Source organism: Amphiura filiformis, chromosome 12 (assembly GCF_039555335.1).
Source record: "Amphiura filiformis chromosome 12, Afil_fr2py, whole genome shotgun sequence".
NCBI classification, from domain to species: Eukaryota; Metazoa; Echinodermata; class Ophiuroidea; order Amphilepidida; family Amphiuridae; genus Amphiura; species Amphiura filiformis.
Genome location: NC_092639.1, coordinates 14,159,310 through 14,179,454, shown reverse-complemented (window position 1 = coordinate 14,179,454; position 20,145 = coordinate 14,159,310). Strand labels below are relative to the sequence as shown.

General features: G+C 37.7%; 2 protein-coding genes across 2 annotated transcripts in view; one reads left to right on the top strand and one right to left on the bottom strand.

Annotated features, from left to right (window-relative positions):
• The first annotated feature begins 2,768 nt into the window (after positions 1-2,768).
• LOC140165830 (monocarboxylate transporter 13-like) lies at positions 2,769-8,572 on the top strand. The gene is made up of 4 exons (XM_072189152.1): positions 2,769-3,453; positions 4,726-4,869; positions 6,208-7,180; positions 8,445-8,572. Exons 1-3 carry the CDS (start codon positions 3,180-3,182, stop codon positions 6,801-6,803), a joined length of 1,014 nt encoding a protein of 337 aa, XP_072045253.1. The 5' UTR covers positions 2,769-3,179; the 3' UTR covers positions 6,804-7,180; positions 8,445-8,572.
• A 5,874-nt stretch (positions 8,573-14,446) lies between these two features.
• LOC140166649 (sodium-coupled monocarboxylate transporter 1-like) overlaps positions 14,447-20,145 on the bottom strand; it is a 35,018-nt gene continuing 29,319 nt past the window's right edge. The window contains exons 17-20 of the mRNA XM_072190148.1: positions 19,876-19,946; positions 16,255-16,341; positions 15,281-15,462; positions 14,447-14,582 (exon numbers count right to left, since the gene is read on the bottom strand). Coding sequence (XP_072046249.1) covers positions 14,447-14,582; positions 15,281-15,462; positions 16,255-16,341; positions 19,876-19,946 — 476 coding nt within the window. The remainder of the gene's footprint in view (positions 14,583-15,280; positions 15,463-16,254; positions 16,342-19,875; positions 19,947-20,145) is intronic.

Below are 20,145 nucleotides of genomic sequence, written 5' to 3'. Positions count from 1 at the left end.
GAGAGACTGTACATGTCTTCAAGCTTCCCAAAAGGCTAATTTGGGACGTTGTGCGTATAGTACACTATTTTGGCCCATGGACGGGTTGAATTTTGGTTGTTTTTCTTTTCCTTTGCCATCCAGATTTTCTCTTTCTTTCATTTTTTTGTCAGGGAGGCACTCTGCCCCCTGCCCCACCGCTGGCTACGCTATTGATAATACGGATCACTTATGGATTAAGGCGTCACAAATGCATAAAAACATCTACGATGCAAATTTCGTATAATTATGGCATTTAGTAACAGGTTTCGAACTTGACCTGTTAAATCGATAACATAGCTTCTCGAACCAAAGGACACTGTTTTTCAATTTCGATATACCCCTTTTTTCCCCCAACATGTATTTTCCTGTTTATCCCCTTTGATGTGCAAAAAAAATGGACTGGGTAGTCTATTCAATACATATCACATATCCGTTGTTTATAATGCAAAGTGTGCAAATTCCATTTTCGATTTCGTGGTGGTAGGAAATGAATAAAATATAGTTCGGTGGCTAAGGATGAAAATATCCAAGACAAGGGCCTTTAAATCGAGTTAACCCGAGTTGAAGGAAATGACCTTTAACCCGAGTTCAAGGCAAGGGCCTTTAACCCAAGTTCACACAGCAACACCTGACAAAAACACACGTATTCAGTGGCACAACTAGACATTTTCATTGGGGGAGGGGCAAGCGGGGGGGCAAACATAAAATGAGGGTGCATGCATCGTTCATGCTGTTTGGGTTTGTAAGCGCGTCAATACCCTCGTCGCACTGGGCGACACGGGGCGGGGTCTGAGGAGTCTTGGGATCTGCTTGGAAATGTGTCTCCAAAATGATATTTTCCAAAAATTAGAACTGAAACGGAGCAAGTTCTATCATTCCTATTACCAGTGCAAAATCCTTCACTTGGGACTATGAGGTTGGTGACGACATACCGTAAAACCTCGTCTACAAGCATATATAGTGTTTTTGATGAAAGCTAAGTTCATACGAAACTAGCGTAAATATGCAAATTCAAAATATTGGTCTTACAATAATACTTGTTCGTATATACTTGGATCTGTTATTTATTTGCTCAAACTCCATAATGGCACCGGGATTAATTATTTTAGCTTTCATCAGAAGCACTCTGTATGCTTGTAGACGAGGTTTTACGGTATTGTACCCTGAGACAGTGCTGTGCATTATCATGAGATACATGGGAAAGGTTAATAGTAAAGGTAAGTAGTCCCGATTTATTGTATTCAACCCCTTCGTTCATCATTGTCTCAAATATATTTTAAAAGAGGTTTATCTTCAGGTTTCTGTGCTGTTCTGAAAAAACCTGAATTAAATCATCTAGGTCTGACGAATTTGTGATACCGTACCATATATCCCTAGCGGCTATCCGACATTGGATTTATCAAATTTTGATTTACTTCAAAGTATACTGGAAGAGCAACAGCGATTTTGCAGAGACGAAATAGTGCACTGAATACTTCCTGGTATGGAGCTATGCAACAGGGTTTTTAGTGATTCTTCTCTGGAGTTCGTGAATTTGCGCTCTATGAGACCTTTCCTGAGGAACCTCGTGACTCAAATCCTCTATGTTTGCGTCAAATATCTTTCCAAGGTTCGTCACGCCATATGGTGTCATTGGGTGAGAGACGGACCATTTGGATCTATTAGGTGGGCATGTGGTGAGTATGACCTTATTAAAATGGGTTTTTTGGGTGAGAACCCATAGAAGCCTCGAAAAATGAATTTCTAGTTTCAAATGGCTTTGTTATTTCCAAAGAAGTAACAAAATCAGTGATAGATGACTCGTTTCTGTTTAAATGAAAATATAAGGGTCTTTGGGTGACAGATCGAAAGGAAAAATGTGGGATCTTTGGATGACAAAGCATGTGCTCATAAAAACATGAGGTCTTTGGGTGACAGCGGCGCTGAAAAAGGGGGTCTTAACAGTCCTACATGCGTGTCACCTCCAAAGTGGAAGTGCCCCCCGGAGGCAAGTTCTGATGCTGATTTCCAAAGAGTATCATACCTGTCATCTTGTGATCTCAAGTTTTGCAGTTCGAGTCTTGAACACGTCACTGATATCTGTGGCCTTCGCCAGATCACCATTGCGCGTTTGTAGTATATCGGATAACCCTCTGGATATTTTGAGAATGTTATAGAAGATTGTTTATAGGCCTATGACAAAGTAAAGTTAATTTGCGCTAATATCCATCATGCTTCTATTACTCTTTCAGCATCTTCCTCAGAAATCTCGCTCAATAGCTGCATAATAGCGGCCAACCTGTCTTTTACGTTACGGACCGATAATGTATGTGCATGCCCATATCGTATCGCTCAAACGCCCCCCTCCCTCCCCCCTCCCCCCCCCCGCCTGTTACGCCACTGCACGTATTGTGATTTTTTTGTTACGTTGAACGAAAACGAGCAGTTATGAGTATTGGTTAGTGCCACTACTTATGTAAGGAGAAAACACGAGCAATGTCCTGTTATACTGTGTTCTTATATCAATGTGTCCAGCATTCAGCTCCAGAGACTGATTCAGCTCCAATCAGCTGTATAAATTTCACCCTATCTATTGCTGAACAAAATAAATTTTATTGCAATTTTGCGTTTCATATTTTATGTATCCACTCGTGAACCAAAACATAATCATTGACATTGACCCATTTAATAGTATGCCTGAAATGTTTCAGGTTCGCTGCCTTTATTGAAAAATAAAGGTCACAATCGTCATTATGACTAACTGAACACATACACATGGCACTGCCATAGAACAACTTATGCCATGTGTAGCAACTAAATGGATGCAACAGCTGGATGGAGTCGTTTACTTGAATTTGATCATTATTGTTAACTAATGTTTTCATAGCAAATGTATGGCATGATTGGCATCGACAGAAATAGGAGTAGTCTTCGTAATTTTCAAAGTAGCTTCTATATTGACTGTTATGTTGACTAAATGTCAGCCGTACTGACAAAAGCTAAGCTGACAAAATCGTTAATATAGGTCAAGATCATGGGCAGATAGCCACTCAAGCAATCAGTCCTTGAAAGTGATCAGCTTCGCTGCATTAACTGAATATAAGTAAACGTCCAAAGCCGGGGTCCAAAGCACATTTACCGTATACCAACCAATTCGTTCACTTGATAGCAATTGAGGTATGTCATCGACTGAAATGGCAGATACATCGAACACACAGTTTAACGCACAGAATAGTACACAGACGCAGGCACCAGATCACAATGAACCACCCGAAGCAGAAGGAGGTTGGGGATATGTCATTGTTGCGAGTGTTTTCGTTGTGAATTTTGCAATATTAGGCTGGTTCCAATCTCAAACGTTCTTTTTTGTCGAGTGGCAACGAGAATTCAGCTCCTCGTCGGTAGAAGCAAGTGTACTGGTATCGATCGGGGTACTGATATTTGGAATATTCAGTAAGATCAGAGATAATATTATAATTGAAGACCGAATAAAAAAGACTAGTTCGCGTATGACGTCCTGTCAACCAGATCAAAAATGCTGAACTGCGCAGGTCAGCAACCAATCACGCCGCGCTTTTGCCCTGGCGTCAGACGCAAACCAGTCTTCTTAATTCGGTCTTCAATTATAATTGAGACATTTTTCATAAGTCAGGATTCACATGAACTGACGAAGAGTTTATTTAATTTTAATTCATTAAATATTTTCATTATTTACTTGATATACACATGTACGTACATTATGAATACATTTATTTCATCATCATCAGTCTGCTGTTGACTACAAGCTAAATAATTTTGTGTGACTTCATCATTTCTTCAGTATCTCCAGTGCTGGACATACTGCAAGAAATTTGAGTTGAGGAGTCTTATGTAGATTGTATCATTTGGAATCCGATCCAAATATTTATTTACCATTATATCTATATCCAGTAAATGATTTCAGAATCATATCAATTAGTAAGCGCTCTTTAGCAAAGTCATAGTTCTTTGAATTTACAACCGTATGACAAAACAGGCGAAAATAGTAACTTTTTGCACAAGATTTGCAATTTAAAGAGAATTGCGCTCTTTAGCAAAGTCATAGTTCTTTGAATTTACAACCGTATGACAAAACAGGCGAAAATAGTAACTTTTTGCACAAGATTGGCAATTTAAAGAGAATTGCCACTGCTCATTGAAATGAAGCTAGTATATGGGCAATATAAGTGTGCTCTTTCATTCAATGACATAAAAATTGAAAAATATTGAAAGGAACACTTGAGGCTTTGACTTTTAAAATCTACCTCTTGGTCAAAAATTGTGCTTGAAATTGTGCTTTTTCACATTCGCGTTGCTATAAACATTGAATTGCGTCATCTGTTGACGGAATGAAAAAAGTGTTTTTAGCAGAAAGTGTTCTGATTGGACGAAGGGAACATTCGGGGTTTTGACAAATACCAATCAGTCACCAACTAGATCTCCCACAGCTCTTATGATGCTATGTACTCAACCGTGTAGTATAAACACAGACTGTGTAGAGGCTAGATGCGCTGTGCTTGGAAAAATCTGTACTCGCGTGTATCGAGGTGGAAACTGTGCGTAGATGCATTTATAAGAGAATCATTTTGTAGCCAAACCTTTTCATATGGATTTCAAAATATGTGGAATCTCTTTGGATTTCTGAAGAAGAGCGTCAGTGGTGTGCATAAAATGTAAAATTTAAATGGTAAATCGCTTTTCTTTCAGGTCCTCTGGGTAGTATCCTAGCCGCATGGATAGGAGCTCGTGGAACTGTCATAACTGGTGGTTTGTTTGTATCCATAGGAATGCTTGGTACAATGTTTATGGAATCAATATTGGGAATTATTTTAACATGGGGAGTTATAACAGGTTTGTATTTTAAGAGAGATAAACAGCGAGAGGGAGCGGGAATGGGTTATGGTGATAAAGAGAGGGGAGAGAAAGAAGAACACATATAATTCGGTCGGTTCACAATACGATGCGCCACCAGCGGTAGCTGGGGAAAGGCCAAATTACGCAGTGCATCATGGGAAAATGTCGACATCTAAAGCCCGCGTAATACGAACTCACAGGAACATGTCATTGTGTGTTTAAATGTCGGCATAATTATGTTACACGCGAATGTACACTAAACAGCAGTTTACAATAATTGTAGATCTACTGATCACACGGAATCCTTCGTGGAGCTGTTTTCAGCATTATTATTATCACACTCGCGTAAAAATCCAATGGTAGCTAGGAGGACGATGTCGACCCTAGAGGTCAAAAATTGGACTAGCAAGAGCAACCGTTGGCGGCGCATTGTATTGTGAAACGCGAGAATTGTTATGCAATCTTGAAAGGGCTGGACGTACACATCTAATAACGTGAATAGGTATAAGAAGAACAGAATGAATAAAGAAGAACGTAGACACAAATAGGTATAATATAAAATGAAGAAGAAAAAAGTGAGACCATTAGAGTCAAGTTTAACAACGCTTGTTTGCAACAACCGCCTTTCAATATTTGTATTTAAAGGTGTCAAACCACATTGACAACTTCATCCAGCCACTTTACCCATCAAAATGCAGATTGTGGTATCTGATGTAATGTTGTTGAACCCCAAGATTTGTGCTTTTAGTATCTAAATCGCTAGAGCAATTGAACTCAGAACTTGGAATAAGAATACTTGGGTGATGGGCCTCAATGTGAGCTAGAAAACACAGGTGGTTTGCCATTTGGTCTAATACCATTTCCTCTAATATTTCTTCTTCACCCATTTGATCTAAACCCATGGGTCCGTATGCACGAAACAAGTTAGATTTTAGACCTGGTCTAAATATGAAGGTTAGGGAGGGACCCCTTTAATCTTTCTGTTTCTCCTAGTGAAATCCAAAAATTAAACTACAGCTATTTAATAAAAAGTTTCTTCTCCATATAACTAATATAACTAATCTCCATAGCTTAGAACATATCTCAAGTTAGATTTGGTCTAACTTGTTTTGTGCAAACGTCTATATCCACTACGGTCTATATCCACTACGTCCAATAATCATTTTGGTCTAATAAACATGTGGCTCGATAACCCGGGCGATAACCGTTTTGGCCAAAACCAATTAGTCTAATAACCAATGAGTCTAAAACCATTTAGTCCAATAACCACTTGGTCTAATACAATTTCACTACAAACCTTAAAATTATAACAATTATTATTATTATTTTTTACAGGTTTTGGATTTGCTCTTATCTACAGTCCATCGGTACCAATGATTGGCCAGTACTTCGACCAACATTTCACTCTAGCCAACGGTGTCGCGTACACTGGAGCCGCAATCGGTCAAATATTCGTCCCATTACTTGCCGATGTCCTTATCGATGCATACGGATGGCGCGGAGCAATGTTGCTGTTATCTGGCATAATGAGCCACTTAATAGCGGCGGGTGCTGTTTTAAGGTTTAGGGTAAAACAAAAACGTGTTCAAAAAGACAAGAAATTTGGAAAAAGTGACGCATTTCACGACAACGAAGCATATAAAGCAGACAGTGGATCTAGATTAGGGGCATCTGTCAGCGAAAGTCAAACGGACACTCTGGACGGTCTTTCAATGGAACAAGACATGTATGCTATCAAAGAAAGTACGGAATCAGTGTCGGCTAATAGCTCTTCGGTGATAGCACCAAAGAGTGAATCTAATGATGTGATAATCAATCAACAATCAGACTTAAAAGGAACAGCGATATTTATATCACTTGTACGAAATATAGGTTTCGACATTATTCTGGTGGTTTTTATATTTTGGGCTTCCTTTTTTTCACACCAGTAGCTCATACACTTCCAATAGCGCTAAAAGCTAACATCAGCGAATCCAAAGCCGCCTTGTTACCAACCCTGTTCGGAGTCGGAAGTTTCTTCGGAAGACTGGTACCAAGTTTCATCGCAGATTTCTTCCAAGTACGAAAAGATATTATAAATATAATTGCATTTATGACATGCGCTGCTGAAATGCGCTTCTTCCATTTTTTAATACTTTCTGGCTCTTTGCAATTTATCATTTGGTTTATGGTGGTGCTACAGGGACCGCGTCAGTTTTTAGCTTCACAATTGTCCAGCTGATTCTTCAGGCAGAACATCGTGCTTTTGGTGTCGGTCTTGCAACTCTTTTCTTTGCAACAGGGGACGCAACAGGATCAATATGTGCAGGTTGGTATTTTGTAGGGAGTTTGGATAAGATTAATCCTTTCCAAGAGGGTGGAATTTCATAAGGCAGGTGGTTCAATGACAGATCACCAAGGTCATACGAAAGGGTATCAGCTGATGACCTGAAACTTCATACAATAAAATTAAATTTTTATGTTCAACACTTATTTACAATACAATTTACATGAACATGATTATAATTATTTGTAATTAATTGTACATAACGACAATTATAATGAATGGTTCAACTCGAAATATGTTGATATCCCACATAACGTTGACAGTCATCAATTTAAGTTGACTTACAGGCTGTATCAAAATGATTGCTACCCATCAGTTTTCAGTGATTCTGGACATGACTGCCACAGCAAAATGCAACATAAGATTCACCTAATTTGTAGATAAATGTTGTAAAAGAGTGTCATTTGTAAATTGTTGGAGATTTAATATGATTTCATGTTGCATTGATATATATATTTGGTTATTTTAAAAATACTAATAAAAAGTTTGAACTCGGATATTGCATGAGCATAATAATATGGCGGGAATGTGTCTACTACATGTATATCCCATAATACCCACCATAATCATGATGATGATGTGGATCCATTATTGCGTTGCATTAATGATGTGGATTCATGGGGTTGTCGAAATCCCGGGATTTCGGCAATAGACCTGCCAAAGTCCCGGGATTTCGGCAGAAATTTGTTTTCGGAATCCCAGGATTCGGTAGCTCTGAAACCACAGAATTACCACCCTAATCCTAACCCTACCTAAACCATAACCCTAACCATGGAAGTAATATGCCCTAACCCTAACTCAAGCTCTGCCGCAATCCCGGGGTTTATATTAGGCATCCTATGATTTCGGCACTACATCATACAACATGTACAATGTGGATCAAATCGAAAGGTACCAGCAAATTGACCCGGATATGAAGTGTTGTCTTGGTAAAAATCCTGGGGTGGGGTCCACGTATTTTACATGTTCAGTGGCGTATCCGGGTCAGTATATGTCTAAAGGGGCTGATCAAGTTTAGGGGCCTAAAATTTCTTTGGAGGGTAGGTTAGCAAACCGAATCATTTGGGGGGGGGGGGGGTTAACCCCTAACCCCATCCCACAAAGACCACACGGAAGTCGACATTGCCAGAAGTTTACTTTTACTTAAAAGTTCCCTGGTTGAGTCCCTTTAATTCCATATAAAAAGCGGTTTGTATCTTTTGCTAAACAACATAACGTCTATGTATTCTTTCTTCCTAACATGTAGGTTGGATGGTGGATACATATGGTGGATATGACGTAACATTGTGGTTCATTTCTGGATTAGCAGCTACAGGTGCAATATTGCTGGTATTTGTGACCATCTTGACCAAGAGAAATAGGAATAAAGCCAACAGAGACTAAACTGGTACTAGTCTACATGGTCAATATGAATAGTGACTCTAGGAGTGTTGACACTGCTAAACTAGGCAATACAATGTGCGTTCAGTTCAAAAGAAGTGACGCAGTATAAATGGAAAAGAAATTTGAGTTGAGGAGTCTTGACTCTGACAACCAGTGAGGTAGTGTAGTAGGTTGTAGACCGTTTGATTTGGAATCACATTAACACGTTTGATGTTTAACAAGGCATTGATTTTGTTTTCCATGTCCTTAGTGATTACTCATGACTCGCACCCGTACAGAGAGTACACAACTGCCTCAAACAGCTTAATTTTTGTTTCGATTGGCAGGGATGGGCTTCTCCAAAGGCGTTCCAGTTCCCAGAATGCCCACCAAGCTTGGTGCTTTTCTTCTCTTTAGGAAAGGCTTGGAGATACAAGCCGGCACTATTAGAGTCCTTGTAGAGCACCTGAATGGCACTGATCACAAATTTAATTCCGCAATACCGCAGCACTGAAAACACGACGGACCTGTTGATGGAGACAAAGGCTTTTTTAAAGTCTACAAAAGTGACTGTCAAGGGAATTACTCCTTGAAGCCTTCCACGATCCTCCTCAAGATGTGTATTTACTGAGTAAAGCGGCGTTCTGATCTAAACCCAGTCTGCTTAGCAGTGGTTGCTTCTCAGTAAAGGATCAATACGAGGTCGAATCCTGTTCAATAGAATCTTGTTGCATACTTTTGCAGCAATAGTCATAAGCTAAATACCACGATAGTTTGTCATGAGAGAGGTCGCCTTTCTTTGAGAGAAGAATGATTGCATTTGTAACCCATTAACGTGGCGGTATCAGCGTTGAGAATACTTCCGTACATAATTTGAGAATCATATCAATGATGCTATCAGTGTACTTCACCAGTTATAGCACAGTCCAAAACTCCTTCCTTGTTGGTTTTCATGGCTGCTATTGCTTCGACTACTTCTTCACGAGTTAGGGGCTCAGTGATAATAGGCAGATCTTCAACAGTTCTGAAACTGCTGTTCTGCTGTCGTTAATCAAGAATGAACTAAAATATTCCCTCCATTCCTCATGGCACTGGTTGGGGCTGATCTATCCATTTTTTCGAGTTTGACACCTTTCCTTGTAGTTCTTCAGAGAAAAATGATGAGAGTAAATGATTTCCAGGTGGTGGTGTAAAAACATGAGAACATTATCAGCGTAAATGTAAATAAGTAGGAAAAATTAGCAAACAAATACGTTGAATTTACATTGTGGCCCGCATCATGTAAACAGCAAAACATGAGAAGGTATACCGTATTCCCGGACCGTCCCAGCAAACACAAAAACGTTTTAAAAACATTTTAAATAAGTTGTATTTTGGCTTTTGGTTTAGGTAAAAACGTTTTAATAACATTAAAATGTCGGCTATATAAAGGTCATGATAACGTTTTAAAACGTTTTGTATGAAAACACACTACAGCAATATTTTTAAATGTTTTCAAAAAATGTTATTGTTAACTATTTTTGCAAACATTTCTGCCAAATATTGTGTCAATACTTAAATAACATTATGTTAAAATATTTGAACCCAGCAAACACAGAAATGTTCTTAAAATGTTTTTTCAAAACCTTTTAATAACATTTAAATGTCGGGTTATATAAAGGTCATGAAAACGTTTTTAAAACGTTTTTGAAAATATTTTGGGCAAACATTTTCGCAAAATATTTTTCAACTCCCCAAAATAACATTCTGTTTAGAATGTTTTGTATCAAGTTTTCAAGAATGTTTTTGGAATGTTATTAAAACGTTTTTATACCCTTTATATAACCCGACATTTAAACGTTTTCTGTAAAACATTTTTGTTTGCTGAGCAGTAGATTATCAAAAATGTTTTTTAAGGTTATGAAAACGTTTTATACTCTTAATATACCCTTTATATAACCCGACATTTAAACGTTTTCTGACAACCTTTTATAACCTTTTGCGAATGATGTCGAAAACGTTTTGTGTTTCCTGGGGTATTAGCTTCATTTACATGTTATCATGGTTATAGAAAGCGTGCACGAAGCAGGAATATTGCCGCATTTTATCATGAAGGAGTATTAGTCCCGGTATCACTGTAGCTGTTACGGAAATACATCGATTGGAACGTAATATTTCAGGATGGTAATGTGAAAAATATGATATCTTACATGATACCAAATTCTCATCAACAATGAAGTAATCGGGAGGATACGGTTGTCGATCGGGTCACGGCAAGGGTAATTTCAAAAATGAACGAAGTGTGAGCAAGCCTTGTAAAAGGACACAGTTTTAATAATACAAATAGTCTGCAAAATTGTAAACTTTCGAGTTATATTATGCATTCTATTTTTTGGAAAACACGTCTTCTAATCTTATTCATAACCAATTATCAAAAATGACATAAAATATTAAAACTATGAGCTAACTCTAAGTATATACACTCAAATTTTTTGTGACTACAATTGTTAAAAAAAGATGCATTCATTTTGGTTCATTTTTCCTCAAATGGCTAAAATATATTGTTTTTACGTTTAATGCCAGTTAGACATGACTAAAGGATTAGGATTATATTTGTTTTATCTATGTTACATTTGGCAAAACAAGACAACATTTGTTAAATTAAAAAAAATAAAAAAATTCCTGGAAGGGGGAGAGTAGAACCGCAATGGGCTATTCCATTTAGAATCCACACTACCCCTGTGGAAGAGTTTAGAAATATCATCCATGGGGAGTATGAATATACAATGGAATGAGCACATTAAGCAGCTCCATTTGAATTTCATACACCATCTGTGAAAGATTCAACCTAAATCTTCCACAGAGGGAGAATGAGTTTCACATATAGTTGGTTAATGTGCTGTATCCATTTGAAATTCATGCTCCCTCTGTGGAAAATATTTCCAAAATCTTCCACAGGGGTAGTGTGTATTTTGAATGGAATAGCCCAATGCGTGATAAGTTTCTTCTATCAAATCTATACCTTGCAATATTTGAAATAAATTTGAATTCATAGTGAATATATGGCGTTTTGCCATTGGACCGTAATTTGCACATAGGTTTTGAAACTTGGACCCACATTTACATAATAAACATGATTTCAAACATGTCAAAGGTCAAAACGGACATAAGAAGTTTTTTATGCCCATCATCGCGTCGCCTTTACAAACAACTACTTCAACTTTATAATGCTATCTGTTTTACAACTACAAGTAACAAAACATTTTTGTTGACCGGTGCATATATATTCAATATCAGTATTATTCTAGCTGCCAAACGTAATTTTTCCACAGAAGCTTGTTTTTGTGTTGTTTTTGATCAACTTTGCTCCTCAAGACCACTACTTTCAAAAGTATGTTTACTGGACCTCTGTCCAGTTCATACAGAGGTCAAAATTCAAAACTGCTCAAATGTTGTTGAAAGGTTTACCAAATTATTCCCCTTTCATAACAGTCCAGCAAAAGTATACTTTTACCTACCTGTGACATACCCTTCTGAAGTTATGAGCAAAAAGCTCAAAGGTCACGATTTTGCTTCCACATGGGTCAAAATCTGAAAAAACGCTCTGATCTCTACCAAAATAGTCTCAAATTGTTCATCATAAAAAATCAATTCAGAAAAGTAATTGTTTGTATAGTGTATGATGTTTCCTTACATGGGTAACCACGGTAACATACCCAAAAGGGCCAGGTCTGTATGATTCAATGGGCATTGACCTTTGTCAAAATGGTAACAAAACATTCTAGCTATGTCAAACTTTTCTTTTCTTTATTGTTTATAGAAGACGAACAATTTGAGAATATTTTCATAAAGTATACTGTTTCTGGATCGCTATGAATAGAAGAATATGGTGACCTTTTCAACAGGTCCAGTAAACCTAATTTTGAAATTAGTGGTCTTTAGAAACATGGACGCTGGCAGCCAGACTATATGCCTTGGGACTTACAGTTCGCCTACATTTGTCGTTCTTTCGGTCGTTTTCTAAAAGCTGTTTAAGAATTCTCACATATTTCACAAGGTTAGCATTTCTTTGATTAAAATTGCATCACTCAAGGGCGTACGATTAATATTTATTTACAACAGTGCTACAAAAGGTTCCTCGTAAATCCCAATCAGAGTCAGATTCGTCATGGTTTGATTAATGAAAGTTCGGATTTTCCGTTCCCGCTTCTTTCCATTTTTGGATCTTTTTTCCTTCGTCCTTTAACTTCATTTTTCCTTCTTCCATTCCCTTTTCCGTCATAGTAAGGACATCAAGTTCCGTTTCCTGGTTTCAGATAAAAATTATTATCAATAAGAGCATCTTCTTCTTCGACCACCACTCGCTCCTTCTATTCTTCCTCCTCCTCCTTCTCTGCCTCCTCCTCCCCCTCTTCTTCTTCCTCCTCCTCCTCTTCCGTCCTCCTTTTCATCGTCCTCGTCGTCGTCCTCCTCATCTTCTTTCTTCTCCTGCTTCTCGTCGGCATCATGCGTCAAAATATCATCATCATCATCATCATCATCATCATCATCATCATCATCATCATCATCATCATCATCATCATCATCATCATGGTCTTTATCTACGTTGTGATCATTTGAATTGGTTAGAATATGCTGTACAGTTATTACATTATGCATTTACCGATTTGTTAAACTACTATGTTGCTGTTCATTATTACAATAATATAATTAGATAACTTACAAACATAATTCATCGTGCTTGGAAAATATTCTTTGATCGTCAAATTGGTCTTACCTTTTCTTCTTCAATGTCTTCAAATCTTGGTATACCGCATCTGAAGACCCTCTTACAAGACTCAGGAAAGAAGCAGTACATTGCATCAGCCACGGAGATAAACAGTTTGGGATCGACGTCTTCAGGTTTCGTAGGCCCTGAATATAACGAATTATTCCCCCATACATTTGTTTTTAAAATTATATTTCACAGAAAAACATAGACAAACAAAACAGCCTATAATTCAAAAACAGTACATATGAAGTGAACGATCTAACATCTCTCAGCCGAATGTTAGCGCAAATCCTACATTGGCTACATCAAAAATATTCGCGTATATTGACTGGAAAAGAGTTTTGATGATTAGTGGTTGACCAGTGACAAGCGACCCAAATACTGGCTCTTGGTCTTTAATAAAAAGCGTAGGCTGCATTAATTTTTTTTTTCTCTCTGGCATGCAATGAGGACCCCAAAAAAATGCTCTTACTCTGGAAATGAAATTAATTTTGTGCGGTACATGTAGATGTAGCTTTTAACAAAGACCTCGCAGATAGTTCCGATTAAGGTAATACCTGATCATGCCTTGAGATTATAAAAACAGTGTCATATAACGCAAGGTTTTATACTTTATTCTTAGTCAGTGGGAGTGGTCTAGGTCGTAGACACATTTTTGATTGGACAATCGCAAGATTTCGGGTGCCGTTTATCAGGCCGTAGACGACCCCACGTCATCATGCGTCTTGATAATGCCTTACACGCTTGTAGAGGTGCGCGTATGTATTGCGCTGTAATGCGTAGACTAGTGCGGAATACGCGACGCGCTAGCAGTACTCGCAACAGAAGTTGTAAACAAGTTTCGTTCATTTTATAATGAGGGGAGTTTTTATGACGGTAACTTAGTTTTTGCTTTAAAAAAATTGTTTACAGTTATTAAAATAATATTTAACTGACTAAGAATGAGAATAAACGATAGGAATTTTTATTTTGCCTATCCTCTACCTATGATAGACGACAGGCAGGTAGATAGGCAAAATAAAAATTCCTATCGTTTATTCTCTAAAAGGATAACCTTCAACATTTTCCTACTTTCCCCTTTAAAAAAACCCCCAAAATGGCCATTATCATTATTATCCCCGGTGATTACCTGACTTTCAATGATGGCTTGGCTTCTCTTGGCTTTTCTTACCTGTGATGAAACTAACGACCAAACCGACCAGAATGCAACAGCACCAGCCAATGACAGGGTAATATAAGTATGAAATCGTGTAGAGTTTAGTTATTGCCGGCCTGAATGAATATAAAGAGTAAGAGTCATACTGAAGTATCTTCTTGAAATACTTATGATGATATAAAAATAATTAGTACACAGCGTAACCATCCCTATATCTTCGTGTCAAAAATTGCCGTGATAGTAGGGCGAATCCACTAGTACTTCAACAGACACGCATGACGATTTTATTCGAGACAGTTTTCAACTCAAGAAAGTTCGATTTTTTCAGTTTTTGTTTTCAATACACTGAAGACAAGATACAAAAGACAAGATAGATGTCTTAGTAGTCCACTTGCCCAATTGTGCATATTTTGGCTGTTTGTTACATTATACATAAAACACCTGATCTTTACAGTTACCGGTCGCCCTCTTTGCTAGCTTTCAAAGTTTTACTCGGGCTTTCACGTTCAATAAACTGGTAGATCCCAAAATCAGAATTGTTCAGTAAGTGAGCCCTCAATATTCTTGATATTATGCCAAGATATGTTGCATTCAATAAAATACGTATTCTTTACTTGTACTGTTACTAAACTTTTTTATGACCATTTATCAAATACTTCATCTGAATACGTTCATCATGATTAATAACATATTTTTATATATCAAGAATCGACTATGGCATAACAAGGGATGTCACTAGGAAAGATCTAAGAGAATGGAAGCGGCAGGAATTCATTTTCAGATTGTTTTCAAAGTTGTGATTCAATAATCTTACCATGGTTCTGGTGTTGTTATTATTTGAGTGGCTTGAGCAATGGTCGTGGCAGCCGTTGTGAAGTTAAATGGACATGCATCTGTTGTAAGTGGTGGAGTATAGTGAGTCGGTGGCCATAAGTTGGCGCCTATTCCTACCCAGCAAGTCAATGCTAATCCAGTAATAATTCCACTTACAGCGCCCTAAAAAGAATAAGATTGGCTACTGACGGGAACATTATTTAAAACCAATAGGTTAACGATTCAAGAATATGTCAATTCAGTGCAGTGTCATCCTCCAACATTTTCAATTATTTTGGATCTACCAGAATCAAAAGATTTTGGCTAATTTCAATTAGAAGTAAGTTGGAACATGTTTAAATATGACTCTAAGACCTTGAGTGCAAAAAGTTTAACCATGAAAAAAAAAAAAAAAGTTATTAAGACAAAAATTCGAAAACAAATGTATGCATTTTGTTGTGCGATATTCTGATGCTAGTTACTCAATCGATGTCATCTTGCCCTAATAAGTTAAGGGGGTACTACACCCCTGCCCAATTCTGTGCCTATTTCAAATGAAAAAATAGGCCAGGGGTGTAGTACCCCCTTAAGTCGCCGTTAAGATACAGAGTTGAAACGTAGCAGATAATTACAAGAAGGTTAAATAAATAATACCTGAAAACATGACAGTGCGATTCATTTTCTACATGTAACCTTTTTATGGGACACCTTGTATTGGCAAACATGTGAAAAAACATTTCACAATATCATTTTAAAACTGTTATTGTAATGTTTTTTTTCTTTCATTTCTTTCTTTCATAAAATATTTTCATAACCTTTAATGTTATTTAAAACGATTTGACCAAAACCAAAACACGTATATTCTATGTTTATACCGCTAATTTGTGTGTGTGGGGTGTGTGTTTGCTGGGACATTATAGTTTAATTCTTTGATGTTTGAAGATGCAAAATAAGTCAGTTATAATCAGTACTTACTTTGGAATTGGCCCATGGGAAGAACATTCCCAAACTGAACATTCCAAAAAGTGGTCCACCTAGCATGCCGAACAGACTCAATGAAATCTGAAAGTATGGAAACATTATGAGAGTGTAATGTTGTGAGGAGGCTATGATGAACAGTGACAGCTAGTGACAGAATACCATTTGGGGTCAAGGACAAGAACCCTCACACACTGACATCGCCTGGCTAATAATTACTTTATCTGCAGAGATACTAAAATAAATACCCGGGATCGATACACGTGAATGTCCTATGCACGAGTTTGCTATGAGACGAAAATCTTTGGATACCGGGATAGAAAATGATGAATATCTCCCGTAAATGATTTCGTATAAAGAAACCAGATCTGGTTCCTTGCACTTGAATATATAACAGATATGATAGTCGTTAGCTTGCGTCTTGAGAAAGAACCGTGCGTCTTGAGTCAAAAACTGACAATAATTCCGGGCAATAATTCTGATTTATATGTGCCGAAATATATAGCGCAGTGTATAGGCCAATCGTTGAGGTAGTGCCAATCGTTGAGGTAGTCTAAAGGTTACGGTTCGCTATCTCTAAGGTTCGCTATCTCTAAGGTTCGCTATCTCTAAGGTTCGTTATCACTAATTACGAAAAAGGTTCGCTATACCTAAGGTTCGATATCACTAATTTTGAAAAAGGTTCGGTATTTCTAAGGTTCGATATCACTAATTTTAAATAAGGTTCGCTATCTCTAATTTTAAATAAGGTCCGCTATCACTAATTTATTGAAGGTTCGCTATCTCTAAGGTTCGCTATCACTAATTTAAAAAAAGTCCGCTATCTCTAATTTTAACAATCCCGGTATCCCTAAGGTTCGCAATCTCTAATTTTAAATAAGGTCCGCTATCTCTAAGGTTCGCTATCTCTAAGGTTCGCTCTCTCTAAGGTTCGCTATCACTAATTTCAAATAAGGTTCGCTATCTCTAAGGTTCGCTATCTCTAAGGTTCGTTATCACTAATTACGAAAAAGGTTCGCTATACCTAAGGTTCGATATCACTAATTTTGAAAAAGGTTCGGTATTTCTAAGGTTCGATATCACTAATTTTAAATAAGGTTCGCTATCTCTAATTTTAAATAAGGTCCGCTATCACTAATTTATTGAATGTTCGCTATCTCTAAGGTTCGCTATCTCTAAGGTTCGCTCTCTCTAAGGTTCGCTATCACTAATTTCAAATAAGGTTCGCTATCTCTAATTTTAAATAAGGTTCGCTATCTCTAATTTTAAATAAGGTTCGCTATCTTTAATTTCAAATAAGGTTCGCTATAGCGGTCCTTATTTAAAATTAGAGATAGCGGACCTTATTTGAAATTAGAGATAGCGGACCTTATTTAAAATTAGAGATAGTGGACCTTATTTAAGATTAGTGATAACGAACCTTAGGTATAGCGAACCTTAATCGAAATTAGTGATAACGAACCTCAGAGATAGCGAACCTTAATTAATTAGGGATAGCGAACCTGAAACAAAATTAGTGATAGCGAACCTTAGGTATAGCGGACCTTTATTGGAATTAGTGATATCGAACCTTAGAGATAGCGGACCTTTTTTTAGGTATAGCGAACCCTTTTCTCTATTAGAGATAGCGGGATTCTGATCTCCATAGACTTTACACGTTAGTGATAGCGAACCTTAGAGATAGCGAACCTTAGAGATAGCGGACCTTAGAGATAGCGGGATGTCACCAAAGAATAGGACCTATGGCGTACAATGCACGACAGGCACACAGCGAGGTCAGTCACCGGGCTAATCGGGGCTATTGTCAGTAGCCTTAGTCAGATGTCCTTCGGCCCATTATGCGACTCAAAATTATTAAACAGGTCGATACAAAATGGCCATGCGTGGCGGTGGATTCAACCTACCATGGCGATTTCTGCCATGAAGATATCGGGGCGATGACACTGTGCCTCATTTCATGTGTCATTCCCATAGCAGTAAAGTTGTTTAATTGCTTATTGGAAGTAGTTTTCTTTGCTTCTTTTTGCTTCCTCCTTTTCCTTCTTAAAGAGGAAGCCCCGTCAGAGCAGTTCTTCTGGGATGAACCAAACCTGCCTGGGTATCAAATTAATCATTTACTAGGTTATCTCCCGGTTATCTCTGAATTTGACAGGTACTAATTGATGCAATAACATTAAAACATCAATTAGCACCTGTCAAATTCAGAGATAACCTTGTCACTGATTAATTTGATAACAAGGCAGGTTTGGATCACCCCAGAAGAACTGCTCTGGCGGAGCTTCCTCTTGAACTGCAAACTAATGCTAATATGCTTTTTGAGGGCCTTCTTGACTGTTTATACTGATATAATGGTCTCGGTTTACTGGTCTGACTTGGGCATCTTGCGTGTATGGTCTCAGTGTTTTTACACAGATTACAAGCTGTTAAAGGGCATTTCGTGATCCACAGCCTCATCCCCCACTTTTCCCAAAAAAGTTGAGATTTTTACACCACTGGATACCTCTGGCTACATAATGTTTATGTACCAAATATTTCTTGCAGATTAATTCGTTTAGCAAAAATATCGCCAAATTTGAATTTCGTTCTGGTACACCAGAACGAAATTACAACGCATTGTCTATGGAGCAGTGTAATACACATAATCATGCATAACTCGCAAACGCAAAATCGGAATCAACTGAAATTTTGGAAATAAGCTTTTTTCGTGGATATCTACTGAAAATGTCATAAAAAGAGGATGCTAGGATCACGGAATCCTCCTTTAATGTGTGTCCTTATGGATCAACCGTATTTTAAAAACAAACACAAAATGGATACGGCACCAAATCAAAGTCACTTGCTTCAAGATTCAGTTGGTCAGTTGTATGTAGAAATCAGCAAACACAATGATAACAAATCGAACTGACTTACAGTGTGTGATACTACTACTAATAATCTGAAAACTGCATTCGTGAGCAGGATGATATATGTGACCCGGCAGCACAAATGAGCCGTAAATTCCCTAAATTGTATTCTGTGCTACGGTGTAAAATGTGTACGAATGTCATATTCATCGGTAACTTAAGCTGGCCCGACATCCGTCTCATTTCGATAGTGAAAAACTAATCAATAATCATATTGTTGAAGTGGATAATAAGCTTCTACCTTAGATGGCTATAGAACTTTTAATAGCTCTGGTCTTTGTTTGCTTATATTGCTAAATCCTGTTCAAGTGGTGGGTTACCAGGCATTGTATTTTGTACAGGTATGCATAACCAACAATTAACAATGAGAGAACTTTCTTAAACCTCGTTGACTTGGGGATGATTTGAAATGACCGCCAATTATGACTGTTTGATATTTATTGCCAACAAGGTGGAAAAAGGGACACATGTAAAAACGTAAAAAGCTATAATTTTGTTGAAGGAGCAAAGTTTAACAAACCATAACCCCGCTTCTGGATATCGTTTGAAGTCAAATGATATACCATTTTAAGTTTATGATGTTTATTTTTAAACACGAAATAAAACAAAATTAACCGGGGGAGGAATTTACGGCTCATTCGCCGTGGACGGTCACATATTGAATCATTATTATGCCATTAAAATGTACACCCTACCTACACCCCCACATACCTACCGTTAAAACTGATCCACTCATTAGAGATACGACATAAGATAAAAACACGGCTACAAGTCCATAAAATAAAGCTGGAAAAGAGGAACAAACGAAACGTATACTAGGAATTTCACTTGAGTGAATTAGGGGTTTGATATATTTTCATTACTAAATTGGTTACACACCAAAACTCGCACCCTCTATTCGCCCATACCCCTCACCAACACATCTCGAATCACCAGACTGGCCTATTTATAGCTTTATAACTGCGCAGCGCAGTGCGTATTACTT

Bases quoted from the DNA above. Each gene is read 5' to 3' on its own strand.
- LOC140165830 (XM_072189152.1), top strand. From the start codon at position 3,180: ATGTCATCGACTGAAATGGCAGATACATCGAACACACAGTTTAACGCA. The intron at 3,454-4,725 runs GTAAGATCAGAG...CTTTTCTTTCAG, and splicing joins ACTGATATTTGGAATATTCA to GTCCTCTGGGTAGTATCCTA. The intron at 4,870-6,207 runs GTTTGTATTTTA...TATTTTTTACAG, and splicing joins AACATGGGGAGTTATAACAG to GTTTTGGATTTGCTCTTATC.